Raw genomic sequence first — 18,544 nt, forward strand, 5'->3', positions numbered from 1 at the left:
GAGTTTTGGGCCCCTCAGGACAAGAAGGACATTGAGATGCTGGAGCGTGTCCAGAGAAGGGCAACAAAGATGGTGAAGGGTCTGGAGAACAAGTCTGATGAGGAACAGCTGAGGGAGCTGGGGATATTTAGTCTGGAGGAGCCTGAGGGGAGACGTTATAGTTCTCAACAACTACCTGAAAGGAGGGTGAAGTGAGGTGGGTGTTGGTCCCTTCTCCCAAATTACTAGTGATGGGACGAGAGGAGACGGCCTCAAGTTGTGCCAGGGGATGTTTAGATTGGATATTAGGAAATACTACTTCACTGAAAGGGTTGTCAGGGTTTGGAACAGACCGCCCAGAGAGGTGGTTGAGTCACCATCCCTCTAGGTTTTTAAACAATATTTGGATGTGGTGCTTAGTGACGTGGTTTAGTGGTGAACTGGAAGTGTTACGTTAACGGTTGGACTCTATGATCTTAAAGGTCTTTTCCAACCTATATGATTCTGTGTAATTCTGTGTGACACACTGTATTTTCACTATAGCAGTACAGGTCAGAATAAATCTATTGATTCTTCCACCCATAAGTGACAACTAACCAAAGGAAAAAAAAACCCAACACAGAGTACTCATATAGGAGTACTAATAGCTCATATTAAATGAGAAGCATGGAAAATTCCTGTCAGAGCGATGATGAGAAGTCAGCTCATCACATATACTGCCTTGCACCAAGGCAACCTAGAAACTGACCTAGTCCTGTCAAACAAAGTCTGTGCTTTGTCCCAGCAGGAACTACAGATTTGATAGGTCTATGACATGGAACAGTTACTCATGCATTCATTAACTCCACTGGAAAACACCTAATTTGTCCATTGTCTCAAGCATACTTTCCACCAGGAATTTGGAATTTGCCCAATTGAGCCTAAATCATGTAAGATGAGCATCTAAAGGAAGAAAACCTAAAGCTCACTATCAGAACAACTTCTATCTACTTCAGTAACAAGATAAAACCTAACTGAGCCTTTGCTACATACTGCCATTACTTAAAAAAAAAAGTAGTCTCCACTTTATTGATGTGAGAAGAAATTCAACTTCAAATCTTCTCAAAGGAACAGAGCACAGGGTCAAAAAGTGTGTATAGAGGAAAAAAGTAATTGTCTAGGAAGATTTCTATGAGGGCACAAAGTAAGCCTTTTTAGAGCAAAGGCAAGACACTGGACTAACACTCCCTAGTGAGAATAGTGACCGGACTAATTGTATGAAGTATTACTTATATATTAATCAATATGAGACCCAGAAGGCTGCAAAACAGTCAAGTTAATGTTAGCACCACTCATTTTTTGCATTTCCTCTGAAATTTTACCTTCTTACCTATTAAAAGAGAAACTGCTTCTTAAGGAAGACAAAAATTACTTTGCACTCATTCTCCAGGATAGGCTTGAGTCATCTCAGCTGACAGAGATTTCCCACTGATTGTTGCCACTGCTGTGATTTTGATCTTCAACATAATGCAGTTACTAATACAACTGCATCACCACAAGACTGTATTTGTTCCTACTACTTACAAATACGGTTGAATGAAGAACTTAACTTTTCCATCTCTGTTTACTCTTCTGTATCGGCAGAGCAACATGTTGCCAAAGAAGTAATTTAAGGTTCTTAACTGCTAGATTCCAACCCAGCATTACTCAGACCCCACCAGAAAGAAAAGACTCAGGCTGTATCTTCTCTGTATCAGTGCTTTTTGAAAAAAGGCATCAGTAGGATGTGCCATTACAGATGAGCAATCCAAAACCATACAAATGGGGGGGGGGGGGGAGGAAAGAGAATCTTTCAAGAACTAAAGAGTAGTTTTTTTTAAAAAAAAAGTTGAGTTGCCATTGTTTCTGCAACCTGATAAAACGTGAGGTTTTTATGCTGGCTGCAGCTGAAACATAGCAGCCTTTTTTAAAAAGGTGAAAGCTGGAAGCGTTTCCTCATCACCCTGTGCTCCTCCTTTGCTGTGCAGAGGGGAACATTCAGCCTGTGGCGCAAGTACAAAACTCCATTAAAACAGTTTCTTTTTGCTTTCAGACTTTTTTTCCATTTTGAAGAATATCCTGCCAAAAACCAAATCACCACAAAATATAACATTATAGGACCTGAGCATTTCAGCAGTGCGCTTTTCTTGGCTATCAGTTGTGACCATGTGGTTCAACCCAGTGGTTAGCGCTGAACCCACAAGTGGCTCCCACCGAACTTTCCCTATAGCAAGAGCATCAAGCATTCCTGAAATCCTCTCACAGGCCACTTTACTCCAAGAAGTATGCCAAAAGGAATGATGAGAAATCCAGTCTATGCTGTAATTAAATGTAAAAACAGAGATATGCAGTTGAATACATCCACCATGCAGAAAAATTCTACAATGCAGACAGGCCAGTACTATGCACAGTCCACCAGATCCTGTGAAAAGGAGCGGTAAACTTTGAAGAGCAGCCAGAGTAGGCTTTGTTAACAAGGGAACCAGACCTTGGCACCGATCTAGTTGATCAGCACACTCATGACCTGAAGCAAGAAGCCACATCATTCCCTTACTCCTTTGACACAGGGATACCCAACCTGTGACTCACAGAGTATGTGAAGTACTTGTGAGCAATTCACCTGTGCTATGGCCCAGCTTCAAATCCCTCAGGAGAGGAAGAAAACTGCCAGGTGAAAGACATACCTGGCAGTAGCAGTGTACTCTCAGATATCCTCCTGCTAGGATTGCCCCAAGTCAGAGAGACGCTACAGATACCCTCAGCACACGCACAGTAACAGATGTGTACAAAACTGTAAATTCAGCACATCTGCATCAGATTTATTGCACAGGCAGAGATCAAGTGTACTGCCCACGCTATACAGCTGAGTGATCTACTGCAACAAAGCAGCCGGACACTAATTATTCCAAATACTTTGCAAGGGAAGCTCCCAGACCATTCAAACAGAAAGCTGGCCTCTCCTTCCTTCAAAGGGTCTCAAATGCAAAACTCCATGAAAAGATGTGCATACCCGAGATAATCTATGGGCAGATTTCTTCTCTCAAGAATTTAAGTGCTTTGATTACACTAAATTCTCCTACCACAGTACTGACAGAGCAATGGGGAACAAAGTCATGTTTATAGTTGTGTTTTTTTCCTCTTTAAATGGGTGGAAAGATGCTGGCAAAAGATGCAGGCACAGTGCCACGAAGTACGGGGGAAGCTGGAGGGAAAATTAGGAGTAAAATGATACCTTAGTAGATTACTTTGGCAGAAGAAGGCTGCCAGTAGCTATATAGTAAAACAAAAGAGTTCTGGCCCTATATAAATCAAGACAGGCCCCAAAAATGCACTAATGGCCAGAACTTCAGACATAATCATAACTAGCTGGGAAGAATAGGATTACCATACATCTCATGAACAGCTATGTTTGTCCCATAGCACTCAAGTGGGGACTTAAAGCTGGAAGCATCAAGTCAGTGCCATATAATCTCCTTGGCTCAAGTTAAAGGCCTCATATGGAGTTACAAATACTTTGCAAGTAAGTTTTCTTGCAGAAAATGGAGTAGGAAGTATGAAGAGACCCTGACAAACATTGTACAATACAATGGGGTCTATTTGTTCGACCACAGGGAGCGTTTGGGGCCCAGAAAGAATTAATATAACTGTTCAACAGCCAAAAAAAACCCCAATTATTGAAACTGTTCATATAAGGAACCCTAAAAGAAATTTCCATTTGCACTCCCTTGCCAAAAGCACACATGATGCACACTTAGAAAAGGAATGAATTTGGCTGGGTTCAAAATTCCAAGCGTTGGGAGGGAATTAAGAGACATGTGCGCACACCAGAGAAGGTAGTATTTTATATTACAAAAGCACACAGCTCTGTGAAAAAAAACCCTGAGCTAGTCATTTAGAGATTGTATTTTAGCAAGAAGGTTTAGCAAGCAGATTGACAGATCTCACGCTGACCCCAAATTTCACAATACTGTAAGTCTCCAGACCAACGGTGACTATTCTTTACTTGTGTAGACTGATTTGTGAGTGATTTCCAAACTCAGTACAGTTCATTTTTCTGACACGTAATTTGGTCTAGACCCTGGCTTTCCAGGAAGTCCTTGCTGTTATATGGAGTTTAAAAGCTGACTTGCTTCTCCAGAGTCCTCTAGGACTCCTGGCAAGAGAAGATATTATTCTGTGCATATTGCAGTAAGCTGCTAACAAGCACAGCTGGTTTGCTTGCATACACAGTTGTGGGGAACTGTCCTAGATGACTGGAGACGGGTAGGGAAGAAGAAAAGAAAGGTGAGTTAAAAATAACACTGATTATTTCCCAGGCATCCTTTTTGCTTTAAAGAAAGAAACAAAGTAACCTCAATAGATGCCATGCATCAAAACAACATGCATATACCAGGACTTGCAGAACTACAACATGCAACTGGCATCATCTACCTGGAGTTGTGCAAAGCATGTGATACTGTCCCACACAACATCCCTGTCTCTAAAACAGACACACACAGATTTAACGGGTGGACCACTCAGTGGATAAGGAACTGCCTGAATGTTCACACTCAAAGAGATGCAGTCAATGGCTCGATGCCCAGGCAGAGACCAGTGACGACTGGTATCCCTCAGGGGTCCATACTACCAGTATTATTTAACATATTTTTCATGTTTGAGATGAACACTGGGACTGAGGGCATCCTCAGCAAGCTTCCAGATCACACAAAGCTGTGCGGTGAGGTTGGCACGCTGGAAGGAAGGGATGCCATCCAGAGGGACCTTAACAGGCTTGAGAGGTGGGTCCGTGCAAGCCTCATGAACTTCAACAAGGCCAACTGCAAGGTCCTGCACCTGGGTCGGGGCAATCCCAAACATGCCCTCAGGCTGGGTGATGAGGTGGTTGAGAGCCGCCCTGCGGAGAAGGACTTGGGGGTACCGACGGATGAAAAACCACACAGGAGCTGGCAATGTGTGCTGCAGCCAGAAAGTCAATCGCATCCTGGGCTGCATCAAAAGAAGCGTGGCCAGCAGGTCGAGGGTGGGAGGAGGTTCTGCCCCTCTATTCCACTCTGGTGAGAGCCCACCTGGAGTGCTGGGTCCAGCGCTGGGGCCCCCAGCATAACAAAGGCATGGACCTGCACAAGCGGGCCCAGAGGAGGGCCGCAAAGATGATCAGGGGGCTGGAGCCCCTCCTGTATGAGGACAGGCTGAGAGAGTCAGGGTTGTTCAGCCGGGAGAAGAGAAGGCTGCAGGGAGACCTCGGAGTGGCCTTCCGGTACTTAAAGGGAAAGATGGGGAGGGACTCTTTATCAGAGAGTACAGTGACAGGACGAGGGGTAACGGTTTTAAACTGGAAGAGGGTAGATTTACATGAGAAATTCTTTACTGTGAAGGTGGCAAGACACTGGAACAGGTTGTGGATGCCCCCTTCCTGGAAGTGGTGAAGGCCAGGTTGGATGGGGCTTTGAGCAACCTGATCTAGCGGAAGGTGTCCCTGCCCATGGCACGGGGGTTGGAACTAGATGATCTTTAAGGTCACTTCCAATCCAAACCATTCTATGATTCTATGCCTAGACAATAATCAGCTCACTTAAATAGACAAGTTATACTAGGACATGAAAGAAGGGGGAAGGAAATGCTCTCGTACAGGCTGAAGGAGGACTACAAAATGAAAACCAGTAAATATCATACTTTTGTTTCAGAGGAAAAATTAGGTATAAATCAATTGCCTACATGGATTAGGCTATACCATCTACATTAGTAGCTCCTAGAATACAAAGCACAGAGTTATAATCTGCATGGTCTACATTTGCTCAGGTTGTATAAGGATGAACAAATTACATGAAGACAGAGACAACACAGCAACATTGTATTTCCTTCAGAGAAGTAGCAGAGGGAACACAAACTTATCCCTGCCCTTGTCCCAAGAAGTCTCTGATTTCCAAGTAAATAATCTATTACTTTTACTAGCTTACATCTTTGTTTACTGTTCCTAGCTGGGTGAAAGGACAAAGACTGGTTTTGCTGATCGTTTTCCAAAGAGAAGGTCCAATTAAAAAACAATATTCCAGATAAGGATGAACTAGTTACATGCAGAGATCACACATACCTCCCACATCCTATTCTTCTAATTTTGGGTAGTATGCTGCACTGAGGCATTTTAACTCCATACACAGGCACATCCAAGTTATTTTCTTCCTGTTTGCTGTAAAATACCCTATAACATGGGTAACTCCTGGCTTTATTCATCAATACTCAATGGCAATGTCAACTGCCATTCTGCTCTCCATGCCTGAACTTTAATAAAGCCTGAAGAAACCTCAGACAGATTGAGTGCTGACACAGGTAGATTAAAGTGATTCCCATCATTGAGAAAATAAGTGAGAAAGGAGATGGTAAAATTTGTAAAAGTGTGTAAACAGTGTTAGTTACAGTGCTCTGTACTAAAACACCTCACCTGTTCACCTTTCACTGTTGTGAAAACTGGGCATTTATTCCTGTGCTTTGTTTGATCCCTGATAGTACCTTACTTCTTATCCTACAGCTACTGTTTCATTATAAGACTCTCATGAAGGATTTTGCCAGTATTTAGCAAAGCCTCATTGTTCGGATTCCCAAAAGCAGTCAGTGTCCGTGCAACATGTAACCCAGCCACAGGGCTCTAGAACATCCCTTCCCATTTCACACCATAGCCTTCATTAACAAGGTGATATATTTTCTGCTGTCTCTGAGAGGGTGCATTCGCTGGGGCCAGAGGGAGGGAAGAGGAACACAGAACATGCACACAGAGAAAGGCTGCCCTATAACTAAGAACAATATTGTCCTTAAAAAGAGGGACGGGGGAAGGGAACTAATGGGAGTAGATTGTTACAGGAAGAATGCAGTGTCCTCACCACAAAACTAATCAAACTTCCTTTGTCCTATATACAAATGCAAAGCAGAAACTCTGCATTTCTGCCAGAAACCATTTTGCCGTATGCAAGACAACATTTTATCCATATAGAAAGGTAAAAGCCCCAAGAAAAAAAATTGAGAATGCAGAAAGAAATGAGGCTTAAAACACACAACACTCCATTCCATCCCCCTCCCCTCACGCCAACCTCTCATCTATAATCCAACACAAGAGAGACAACAGGCAAACAGCAAGAGGTCATCTTCAAAGGGCTGGTTGCCAAGGGAGGCCAGTGGAAAGAGCGCAAGCATGTCCCCATCAAAGTCCAGCAGCTGTGAGAGAGCCACAGAGGTGCAGCTTCCCCTGGGGCTGCAATGAAATTCAGAGATGGAGGATAGTGCTGGAGCTGCTCTAGGCGGCAACACAAAATGGGTAGCTTTGCACTTTGCAACAGGGAAAGCACAAGAGAGAAGGGTTATGATATTTTAATCCTTCTCTCCACCCATTTTTGCACTTCAGATATTTGAACTACTGTTTAAACTCATCAAGATACATCCTGTAGACTCACTGCAGCAGAAAGCAGAAGGCAGCACCAAGGATCAACTTTCTGCTCGGTTCAAAATCAAAACTTTGGCTCAGTAACTACATGCATAACAGAGATGCAAAAGGTACAGCAGATAGTGCGCAGCCAGCTGTAGTTTCATTACTTCTCACAGAAAATACAAACGCATCTTCACAGTTGGAGCCTGGGACTGTCCCACAACGAAAACTGCCTGCAAATATTACCCAACAAAGCATATATCATTTTTCTTGAAGAAAGTACAAGGTAATAACACAGACCCCTAGCCACCTGCAACATTTGCATTAAAAAATTGGAAACCAATGTATGAACAACCACAGATTCAGGTTCTCAGAATTCTCAGAACTTTAGCTCTTTTTATTAGGTGAACACATGATGATCGCATGTAAAAATTAAACTCCTAGTCTTCAAATACAGGAAAAGAAGCTGCAAATGCAGTAGTGAAATCTAACAGATTAAGTAAAATCAGAAAGGAAAGAAGAATCAAAATTGCTGTTATGTATAAAAAATTAAAAATTAAAATTCTGACTTTTGTAGTTCCCAGAAGCTAGGGGATACTCTGCTTCAGAAAAATGACTGTCTACCTCCCCTGACAAGCAGCTTAATTAGTTGACACAGCTTCAAAATACAGTTGTTAAATTATCAGGTAATGGTAGGATATAAATAATTTCATTATATTTATCTCCCACCTCATGCCTAGACACTTCCCCGAAAGACAGAAAGACAGAAAGAAAGGAAGCAGCTGGCACTTGCTAAGGATGAACAGACACTTCTTTAGCATTTTGGAGCATGAAGCTTCAGTTGATATCAGCACACAACGGTAGCTTGAGTGAAAAATCAAATGGCACAGAGTTAAATGGTCTGAACAAATCCTCTGGGTTGCAATACAAAGGTCTACAGGAAGGAAGGTTTTAATATTTAGAAAGTTCCTGATTACCACCTTGACTAAAAGCCAGTCTGGAATCACCACCAAGCAAAAGACACACGAGTGATACAGTATTAGACCTGCACTCCTGTTACCATGAAAAAAAGTTTTTCAAGGCTGAAACATAATAGCTCATACCCTAAAGATGTACCCTATTTCTTAGGTCAGTATGTGAACTAATCTTTGAATATTTATATAAAGACTCTTTCAAGATTCTGTAAAACATACAACCTCTGGCTAACAGAAGTTCCTTCAGCCTGTGCCTCGGAAGATGCTCTCGAAAGTTTTTGAACATGACGAAAATACTGTTGCCCTCCACTACGGCAAGGCACATTAAACAGCCCATAACACGATACTCTTTTTTTGTCTTTCAAAGTGATGTGCTAAAGCTGATTAAAAAAAGAAAGCCTGTTGTCATCAGACTTAAATTCAGTACATAAGTGTCTGCGTCACCAACAGAGGGTTTTAAGAGACTGAAACCATGGACATGTTGAAAACCCTACATACTGGACATTTATTCAGAGTTTTATATCTCTAAGAGCAGAGCAGAGGGTAGGGAGTTTGTGTGTGCACACACAGCAGAACTGACCTCCACCTGTCCCACACAACGCAATGACCAAATGTGGAGTTGTGGTGCTTACCTGGGTATTTGTCACCATGTCTTCAACATACTGAGTACCCCAGAGAAGAACTTCCTTGAGAACTGAAGCACTGTATACCAGCTTTGTTTCCTTCTGTGAGCACTCCTAGCATGGCTTACTCTCTGGAAAAAAAAAATCACCAGCCCTCTGAGACGGTGCTTCAGAGAGATGCTCTCAGCTCAGTGGTGGGAGTAATGATCTCTCAGTTCCCAGAGCAAGCAGCACATCCCTGAGGCACAGGCCCAACAGAAGTCAGATTCTTGCATCTGCTCCTCTCACCACCCGGACAAGACTTCCCAGCACCCTATCTTCTCCTCCACGTTCTCTCTCAGTTGCTCCCCGTGTTGCATTATTTCTAAGGAATCTTCTTTATTCCTCTGTCTTGATATGAAATGGTCTGTGCTGCATACTTTGTCCAGTCTTTCCTCACTCCTCTGACACAGATCACTCCCTAGCCTAGTTCAGACCCAGTCTACTGCAAATCCCTTCACACATCTCTCTTATGCCATAAGAGGAAGACAAACACTGAAATCAGCTATGGGTATTCTGGGTCTTAACTACACATTTTCCTTCGTTATCCTGCTACAGAGTTAGACTATTTCAGACACTTCCCCTTACTTCTTACCTTTGCATGCATTTCTCTGAAGCTAAACCTTTAAGTTTTCTAGATTTATAAATAGGTGACTCAAGTCACCTATGATAAATATCATATTCTTGTATTGAATTTTATCATAAATTACAAAGCACTCTCCCTCTCTCTACATTTAACTTTAGCTTACATTACAGCAACCAAAAAATGCTCAAGAAAATACCTGTGACAATTTTTACAATCTGAAAATACAGAGTACCATCTTAAGTGATTTTTCGAAGTCTACCTTTTGGTCAGATTTGTGTTTATGTTTTATAAGCCATCCTGGAGCAATGCACAAACAGGTGAAGTTTACAGAAGTTCTGTTTCAAACTCCAGCTGCCACATGCCTTCTCATATCCCAGTTTCCCCACTTTGTGCTCCAAATTTTCCTTAACTCTGCTCTCCGAGATCTATCACTTGACCTGTTTTTCAGTTGGACAACCCAGTGTACTTCAATGGATTTGTTTCCAATTTATGACTCCTACCCATGTGAAAACATTTTAAGGTGTTAGGGAAATTTTAGAGGGAAAGGAGCCAACTGATTCTGAAAGCACAGGTCTCCAAACAGGTACAGCCTCCTGTTTGCTTCTAGACTGTCTCCTCTTCCTTCTAGACTCTCTCCTTCCTTCAGGTTCTCAAGAAATTACCTTCACAGCCTCCTTCATGCTCTGCCCCTGCTTTGCACTCACATTCACTGGGCAAAGTCCAAACACCAGATCTAGTTTTACATACACCGCTTTTGTCAGGTCTAATGTTTTAACAGATACCAGCACAATCTCTCCAATCTATTTAAAATGAAAATACAGGTGAAGCCAAAGCCTCTGCTGCAACTACATGAAACAAGGCTCCAGAATAGACTGTATGCAAAGGAACATGATCTCCTTTATCGGAAGGCAAGGTGATTTTCTCATCATACTTCAGCTTGTCTCACAGCAGGAATTGGATGCATTCCGCCACTTCCTTTGACATCTCCCCCAGCTCCACAGATCCAGGATTGTCTGAAGGCCGCTCACCCCACTTCTGAGCCTCCGATGTAAGCAACGCAGCTCTTAGGAAGACATCAGCCATCCTCTATTACGTCCAGTCTCCTCACTTGATGGCTCCTGAGGCCAGGTGCAGCCAGGAACACACAGGCCGACTTGTGTTGCATTGCTGCATGACACCACGGCGCAGCAAACAGACCAGCCTGCTCTCCGGATCTCACCCTAATGGAGGATGGAGGTGGTTGGACTTCTGTTCCAGTGAGGTCGTTTCCCTTACAACTGTATGGAAATCTTTCCTTTCTCCCTCTGCTTAACTTCCTCATTCACAGCATAGGGAAAAGATGCTCCTGCCCAGAGAGGAATTGAGTACTTAAACAAAAGTATTGGCCAGTATTATGGCATATAAATCAGGTGCAAAGAGTTGTTCCTGAAAACAGGTTAAGGTTTAATGGATTTTTTTCTGTAAAAGAAAATATCTGGTGCACTGGGTTCTCCATTTCAGATAAAGTAATGAGTAACTACACTGCTTTCAAAGTCTTCTATTACATGAATTCAGTGAATATTGAGACCTTCTATGTTATCAGAGGGGAAGAAACACTCAAATCCACTGGGAAAAAAAATGCCCTTCTTAAAAACAGCCACCTGATGGCAGCCTGTGGCTTCAGTCCTATTGTTCTAAGTGGCAACTGGCAACCATTTTGAGTGAGATTAGCTCTACACTGAGTCACCACTGAAGAATGTTCTGTAGTAGGGAGAATGACTTCAAAATAAAAAGCTATTCCTAATTCTAATGTAGCCCACTGCTAAAATAGTCACTGCAAATATTCTCATTTCACACACTGTGAAATTCTTCTCTCTTGCAGACTCTGTTTGTTTTGTTTTGCACAGCAAATAACCAACTTAGATGTAAACCGGCCTCCACATCTCAGTGCAGTGCACTATTCAAAACACTTCATCAGCATACAAGGCTGACTGATGTACAGATTCACTCACTGCTCACAGCCTATGCTTTGACATCTTGAACCAGAACACTATTCTGCAATCAAAAAATTGTCAGTCCTTCATTCTTTTCCATCTTTCAAAGGCAGTTGTAGAAACTTTGCACTTGGTCCCTGAAGGATTCCTTTTATATTATTTAAAGTCAAACTAACAATAATGAAAGTTTCTGAAATCCTGGAGATCCGATGCACTCCCCTTTCATTACAAAGAGGTTAAATCCCTGATCTAAGAGCAAAATTCAACTTCACTTTGAACACAGAACTGCAAAACTGAACTATTTTACAGAACTGAAAAACAGAACAGCTTTCCTCAGCTTCTTCTCTGACACCATATTAATATACATGCTTATCATACTACAGCACCCTATATATGGGGGGGGAAAAACCAAGGTACTAGAAGTTTCTAAAATTTAAAATTTACCTAAGCTTTTTTGTCCAAATCATTTTCTCTGACATTGGTGCTCTACATGTTCATTTATATATAAATCATACAGGAATGTCAAGGCTGGAGTAGCAAGTGTTTCATACTTCAAATGCAAGATGTAAGGTAGCCCAATTCAGCCTTAATTTTAGATACTTGTGCTGTATTTCAGGATACACGACAGTTTTCCCTCCTCCTTTCCCCATCTCTTTCTGGATTCCTCCTTCCTATAGCCATTAATCTACCGCCTCATCTCTCTTCTCTTCCAGACTACCCCTTCACTTCTCTTCCACCCCACCCCCTTTTTTCCTTTTTTTACCCAACTCCTGAAGCACTGGCATACAGCCCATGCTAATAAGTCCAGCAAAGCTTATTGGCTTGGGTTTAGTGCTGCGTATCTACTGTTGGCGCACCTCACCACTGAGGTATGCCTCACCGATTGGGAAATTAATGGTGTAAACTGTACTCCAAGAATGCAGGAGTGTGGGGAGTGCAGGGTGAATGAGTGCTGTCTGCAGGACGTTTCCCTCACATGTTAAAAAAATTGGACAGTGCAATGAATGAGGTAAGATACTATGAGAAAAGAAAATACAGTGTTGTGGTTAAAGCAGCTGAATACTTCCCAAGAGACTGGATTGCTTCCTCTGCCACAGAGTTCCTACGCAATGTTGGGCAAGTCATAAAAACAGCCATACAGGGTGTGACCAAAAATCCAACCAGCACAGTATCCTATCTCCAACAGTAGCCAACTGCAGAAGTTTGGAGAATAGGAAAAGCATAACAGACACAGGATGATTCTTCTTTGGATACAGCCTCTTAATTAAGTCATTAAAAGACTTCCAGAGCTGAGGCTTCACCCAGAACATTGTGTTTAATAGTAAGCAATGCATCCATGTTCCGTGATTTTGCCTAACCCCTTTTGGATGACGCTCATACTTTTGGGTTTTGCGCTACCCTACAGCAAGCAATACAACTTACTGTTTTAAAAATATACATTGTTTTGCTAACTTGAAAGCTGTTATGTGAATTTCACTGAGTATGCTCTGATAGTCCTTATATTGCAAGGAATAGCCAGTAATTGTTCCTTAGTCATTGCCTCTACATCAGACTTCACTCAAAGTCTCTTGTCAACAGCCTCTTTTCCAAGCAGACAAAACTCAATCTTTTTCAGTGAGCATCATGATCATGACTACATGGTGAGGTGGATCCACAGCTTGTGATTTACCTCTTCATTTTTCTAGTCTCCCTTTCCTATTTTACGATGCACCGACTTGAACTGCACACAACGTTCAAGCTCTTGGAGCCCAGTGGTGCCCACGAAGTCTTCTGCTTTGCTCTCTGGTCCTTTCCTAGTAACTGTGACACTCTTATGAAATTTTCAGCGGTACTCCTAACAGGGTAAGGTTTTCAGAATACACTTAAGAAAGAAAAGAAATCTTAGCCACAACTTTGAGAAGCTTTTTACGATCCCTCTTTGTTCTTCCTGGTGTATGCCTCCAGCTTGCATTAAAATTAACCAGGATCCTTCCCAAGATCAGCACTGATACATAACCCGCTGTATATACAGCTGTGACTTGCTGGGGAGAATCCCTTTAACCAATGTCCTTACACGGCACGTTCAGCCAGAGGTAAACACAGAGCAGGGTCTGCAGAAAATGTGACATACGCAAAAATAAAAACAAGGTCGATGGAATCTGTGCCTGATCACCAAAAAAAAAAAAAAACAAAAACAAAAACAAAACAAAAAAAAAACACCACAGAAAAGGACAGGCATTGTGAAAAGAACAAACACACTCACAAACACATCTCTGCACTCCTCTGCTAGGGAACTGCTAATTTTGTCCATAATATTTAAATAACTGTTGGTGCACATTTTTAAAAATTCATGTTAAAGTCCCTTCATTTCATCAGGCATTTTGAAAATAGGCTAGCTATATATCTATAGAAAGCTAACATAAAAGCAAGCACCAAAGGCCACATGAAAAAAACCAGCTGTGTTAGAAGAGCTCTGGTTAGGATGCTTCGGTGACTGTCATACCATGTATGGCCTATCAGGTAGTTAATAGTAGACAAAAGTATTTATCATCAGTCTTCAGACAGACAATCTAACTCAAACATCATCATATTTTGGCTTCCTTCTAGTGCCTAATATCACAAGATAGCATTGCCCTTTTTTTTCAGAGCAGCTCAAGCCATCACAGCTACTATAGTACAAAAATAATGTATTAGTGACTTTAAATCTGCCTCTTCCTGCCAGAACGTGGAGTAATTTCAGGCCCAGGAGGCTCAAGTGAGTAAAGTTTTCTCGATATTAAGGAGTCAGCCCCTTACCCCAATCATTCCTCTTGGAGGGACGTCAGGCCAGTAGTAGCATTCCACTCCCTGTTTAATACATTCACCCAGACTAACAAAAGTTTTCTGTGCAAGATCACATCACCTTTCAGTAACTAACTTTATAAACCGGTTTGCTGTGCTAGAATTTAATACTCTGCAATGTGGATACGTTTGTTCGTACTTCAGCTGATAAGCTCCCCTTGCTGTCCTCCCCCAGTCCAGAAGAAAAAGGGCAAGAACTCCACCACATCTAATGCTGTTCACGTTAGGCTTTAAGGATACGTTTTGTCATCAGCCTAAAGTAGTACACTTTAAAACGTCTGTGGAGGAAGAGCTGGAGGCAAGAAGTTCTCCCTTCCTACCAATCACTGTCACCTGAGGCACCATAAATTATCTTCCTCAGCATCTTTAGGCCAGGTTTGAGGTTTGTCACAAACAGGACAACAAATGAGAGACCATCACCTCTAACCAAACATGACAGAACTCACAATCACCGAAATAAAAACATAGCCATTCAAGTAAATTTCTCTTTGGATGAAGAGGTGACAGAACTCCTGGATTTGTATCTGCAATATTGTTTTTCAACTTACAAAGTTAGCACATTTTCTCCTAGATCAATATTCTTTTCCGGTTTCCTTAAACAAAAGAAAATTTGAATGAACAAGTCAGACATTGTAGCTGACGGTGGTACAGCTCAGTTCCTATATAAACTCCCTCAAGCTGGAGTCTGAGTAAAACCTGTTCAAGATCAAACTCATCTGCTCACTATCATCATCAGCTTCCTGTTCATTCATCAGTATATGAATGGCTACAATAGGGCCATCGAGACAAAAGATGGCTTCAGAGGGAATGTCTGACAGAGGAAGAAGTTACATCAGCCTAACGCTCCTTTGTTCAAAGAGCTCTGAACATTAATAGCAGCTAAAGACCAGGCAGCTGCTGCACAGAATTAGAAAGAGACAGAAAGAACAATTACTTCCTGGCAACGTCTTTTCCCCTGCAGCTCAAAAAAAACCTCTACAGAACTTATGCTGAACAGTAAGAGAATGAGCAAAATTCTGGAGATTTAGTTGTCTTACCTCCATTCCTGTTAGGGAGCAATTTAGCTGTGTACCTACCAGACTCGTCAACAGAACTGTTGTCCTAGACCTTCTCCAACTACATGGCCCAACTCTGACTTCTTTGCTATCCAAAAATAAGGGTAAATACAATGTCACAGTACGCAGCAACCCTCACAAGCCCTCCAAACCAAAAGAGATCTTCCCTGTGCTCTCTCAAATTCAGACAAGCAAGCTACAGGCAAAGTAACGGACTGGAAAAAAATGTGGAAGAAAATGCCATCAAGGGCTCTCACGGATTAGTTGATGCTAACAGGAAGTCCTAAGCCAGAAGCTGGTAGAGCCTGGAAACTTGTACTGCAGAATTCTCACCATGTGCTTGCTCTAATCTTACATTCCTTCACAAGTGTCTGCTACTTGCTTCTGCCAGAGAGTCACTGAAGCAGAGGAATCTTTTGGTTAACTTGGCATGGCAGTTGTGTTAATTCACTTGGTTGCATGAATCAAAAGGCCATGGATACTGGTGACAGAAGTGGCCACACAAACTCAGTAGAGTATACAGAAAATCAGTTAAAACCTTTTTTTTTTCATTCTATCACTCACTAGAAGCAAAAGCATGGGAATGCCATACTGATGGCTTAACCTTCCAATTCATCTTCCTCTAAGGGTAGAGAAACCTCTGCTGTCTACTACAACAGACTGGTAACAGCCTGTCCCACACATATCTGGGTGGGATTCCCAAAAAGGAAATATTTTAAAGCGGATGCATAAGTTCCAGAAAGTCATGCTAACTGCTAGGATTCCCACCCCAGAATTTTTCTCTAGCCTCTCCATATCATGAGGGGAAAGTGCCTGCAGCAGTAACAAAAGTACATGTCAGAGCCCATCTCAGAGCTCTGTAAAATGTGCAAATTTCCTGGTGCCTGAAGGTTTGGTAACTAGAAACCAAAATCGGAGTATTTCAAGTGTATTGAAGCTCTTTCTACTAGTGTCAAGTATCAAATCAGACACATCTGTGGAAGCAGCATGGCAGAAGAGAGATTCAGGGGGGTGGAGGGAACAAGTTTTGATGCCGACCAGCAAAATGGACAGATTTCCACATGAGACAACACAGGAATGCCAGTACCATCCCACATACTCCACAATAAAGAGGATGCATCCCTTTCTGAGCAGGGAACTCTTAATAAGGTAATAAACTGATTTAGCAGACTATAAATGTAGCTTCAACCCCAGAATGAAGTATGAAAGTCAACAATGTAGGCAGCCACCTTTCCCTCATGATAGATTTTCAGAGTGCCACAATTTTGAGCACTAATCTGAACTGCACTGCAAATAGTCTCATGGCTGTGGTGGAAGGAAAGCTGGAGATTTTGCCAGATAGAAATAACCACTGTGGTTTCTGGCATCCTGGAATACATTTTGGGACTGAGATAATCCCATTAGATCTTTCTTCTAAAACAATCAGTAAGTGAAACAATGCAGAATGGTGAAGTCGTTTTTCAGTTTCAGAGTTAACAGCTTCCCAGAGACTAGTGGGTGCAGCTCTCCCTCCTGCTGGGATTGGATCAGGCCCTCTGTCACACAGACATACGCTAAGTCTATACTAAGATCAGATGCATTCAGGCTTTGCTCACCAACCAAGCAGAAGAGATTGTTCTGCCCGAGCTCCAAACATGTACAAAATCTATGCAACTACATTAACTAATATATGTTGCCTCCCTGGTAATACTTACTCATTCAGGCTTTGTGTCGTGCCCACAAGGTCACATAGCTTTTGGATATCAGACCTAGCTCAGGTCATCTGCAGTATACTGTACAGATACACCTTTGGTTGGAAAAGCAGCTCTACCATGCTCTAGCTCATTATTTCAGAAGGTTCCCTTTGAAAAGCTGTTTTCTATCCCTCACCTTTATAATCAAAATAGAGGTTCAGAAACACACTTCTGCAGCTGCAGCACATAAAAAGAAGTGAGGTTTGTAAAGATTGGAAACTCCTTCCATCCCTGCACATCTGTTCCAGAAAAGTCACACCTCTCCTTCCTCCTTTCCACATACACAAAGGGGGAGAACAACTGTTTCTTCCCCATTCACAATTTGTGCCTGAACAAGCCTGCGCTTCTTGACAATGGATAAGGCTTATCACCTCCCCTCCAACTCCACCTTGTCTGCGCTCGACTTCTTTTCATACAAATCGCAGAATTTTTTAACTGGAGTTCTCAAAACAAAATAGTTTCCATTTTAATAAGGAAGGCAGCCTGAAAACAAGCATTCCTTCCTTTGCCATTTTCCTACTTCATCCCACATGGACACCACAAGTGAGAGAATACCACATGCGGAAGTTGTGCAAAGCAAAAGAAGGAAAACTGCAAGTTTGCAGTTACTTCAAAATGCTTGAGCTCCATACTACCCATGGAAACCTTCTATACACTCAGGTATCCCTGCTCTATCTCTGTGGCACACGCTTCACCTCTCTAAACAAACAAGGACTGTCTTTGTGTCTTTGTTTAAATTAAGAAAAAGAAAAAAAACCCCAACCTGTCTCACAGGCTGTGATTACATCAGCAAGAGCGTTCTTCTTTTCTCTATCAATTCTGCCTTGCTCAGGCTTTGAAGAGCCTCTGTGTGCTGCTGCCATGTGCTTTGATCTTTCTATTTTATGCCCCAGGGCCAGCGCTGATAATATCTGCTTTGCCTGCACAGTTTTGGGAAAGGCAGTAGCACCCATTCCTGTCCAAGAGCAGCTTTGTTAACACACTGAAACAGCATGTGCGCCCCTGTGACCCCAGAGAGGCAGACACATAAAAACACACAGTCAATACACATACGCCACTGTAACAACATTTGGACAGACTACATTTTTCCTCCTGCTAAAAAGTCGTTGAGTGTGATAACTTATTGTTAGTCTTTCAGCTATGCAAAACAAAGTCACTGTACGCCAGCCACAAAACCTAGACACTCCGAGTTCTGCGTTCTTGCTTCTCTAGACTCCATTTTGTTAAGGACATTTAATAACAATACAGAGGCCCATCAGCTTATGCCCTTTATAACACAGAAGTGGGAAACATCCTTGGCATCAAACTGAACTGGGTCAATTATCATGAA

General features: G+C 42.2%; 1 protein-coding gene across 3 annotated transcripts in view; it reads right to left on the reverse strand.

The window, feature by feature from the left end:
* Positions 1 to 18,544, reverse strand: part of ZNRF3 (zinc and ring finger 3) — a 98,677-nt gene that overhangs the window by 53,331 nt on the left and 26,802 nt on the right. The window contains exon 1 of one of the 3 annotated variants that reach the window (XM_075110887.1): positions 9,018 to 9,039. The exons of the other annotated variants lie outside the window; for them this stretch is intronic. Within the exon in view, the coding sequence (XP_074966988.1) occupies positions 9,018 to 9,035 (18 nt within the window). The 5' untranslated portion in view covers positions 9,036 to 9,039. Of the gene's footprint in view, positions 1 to 9,017; positions 9,040 to 18,544 lie in introns of those variants that run through there. 3 annotated transcript variants of the gene reach the window in all.

This window comes from Phalacrocorax aristotelis, chromosome 15 (genome assembly GCF_949628215.1).
Source record: "Phalacrocorax aristotelis chromosome 15, bGulAri2.1, whole genome shotgun sequence".
Taxonomy (NCBI): domain Eukaryota; kingdom Metazoa; phylum Chordata; class Aves; order Suliformes; family Phalacrocoracidae; genus Phalacrocorax; species Phalacrocorax aristotelis.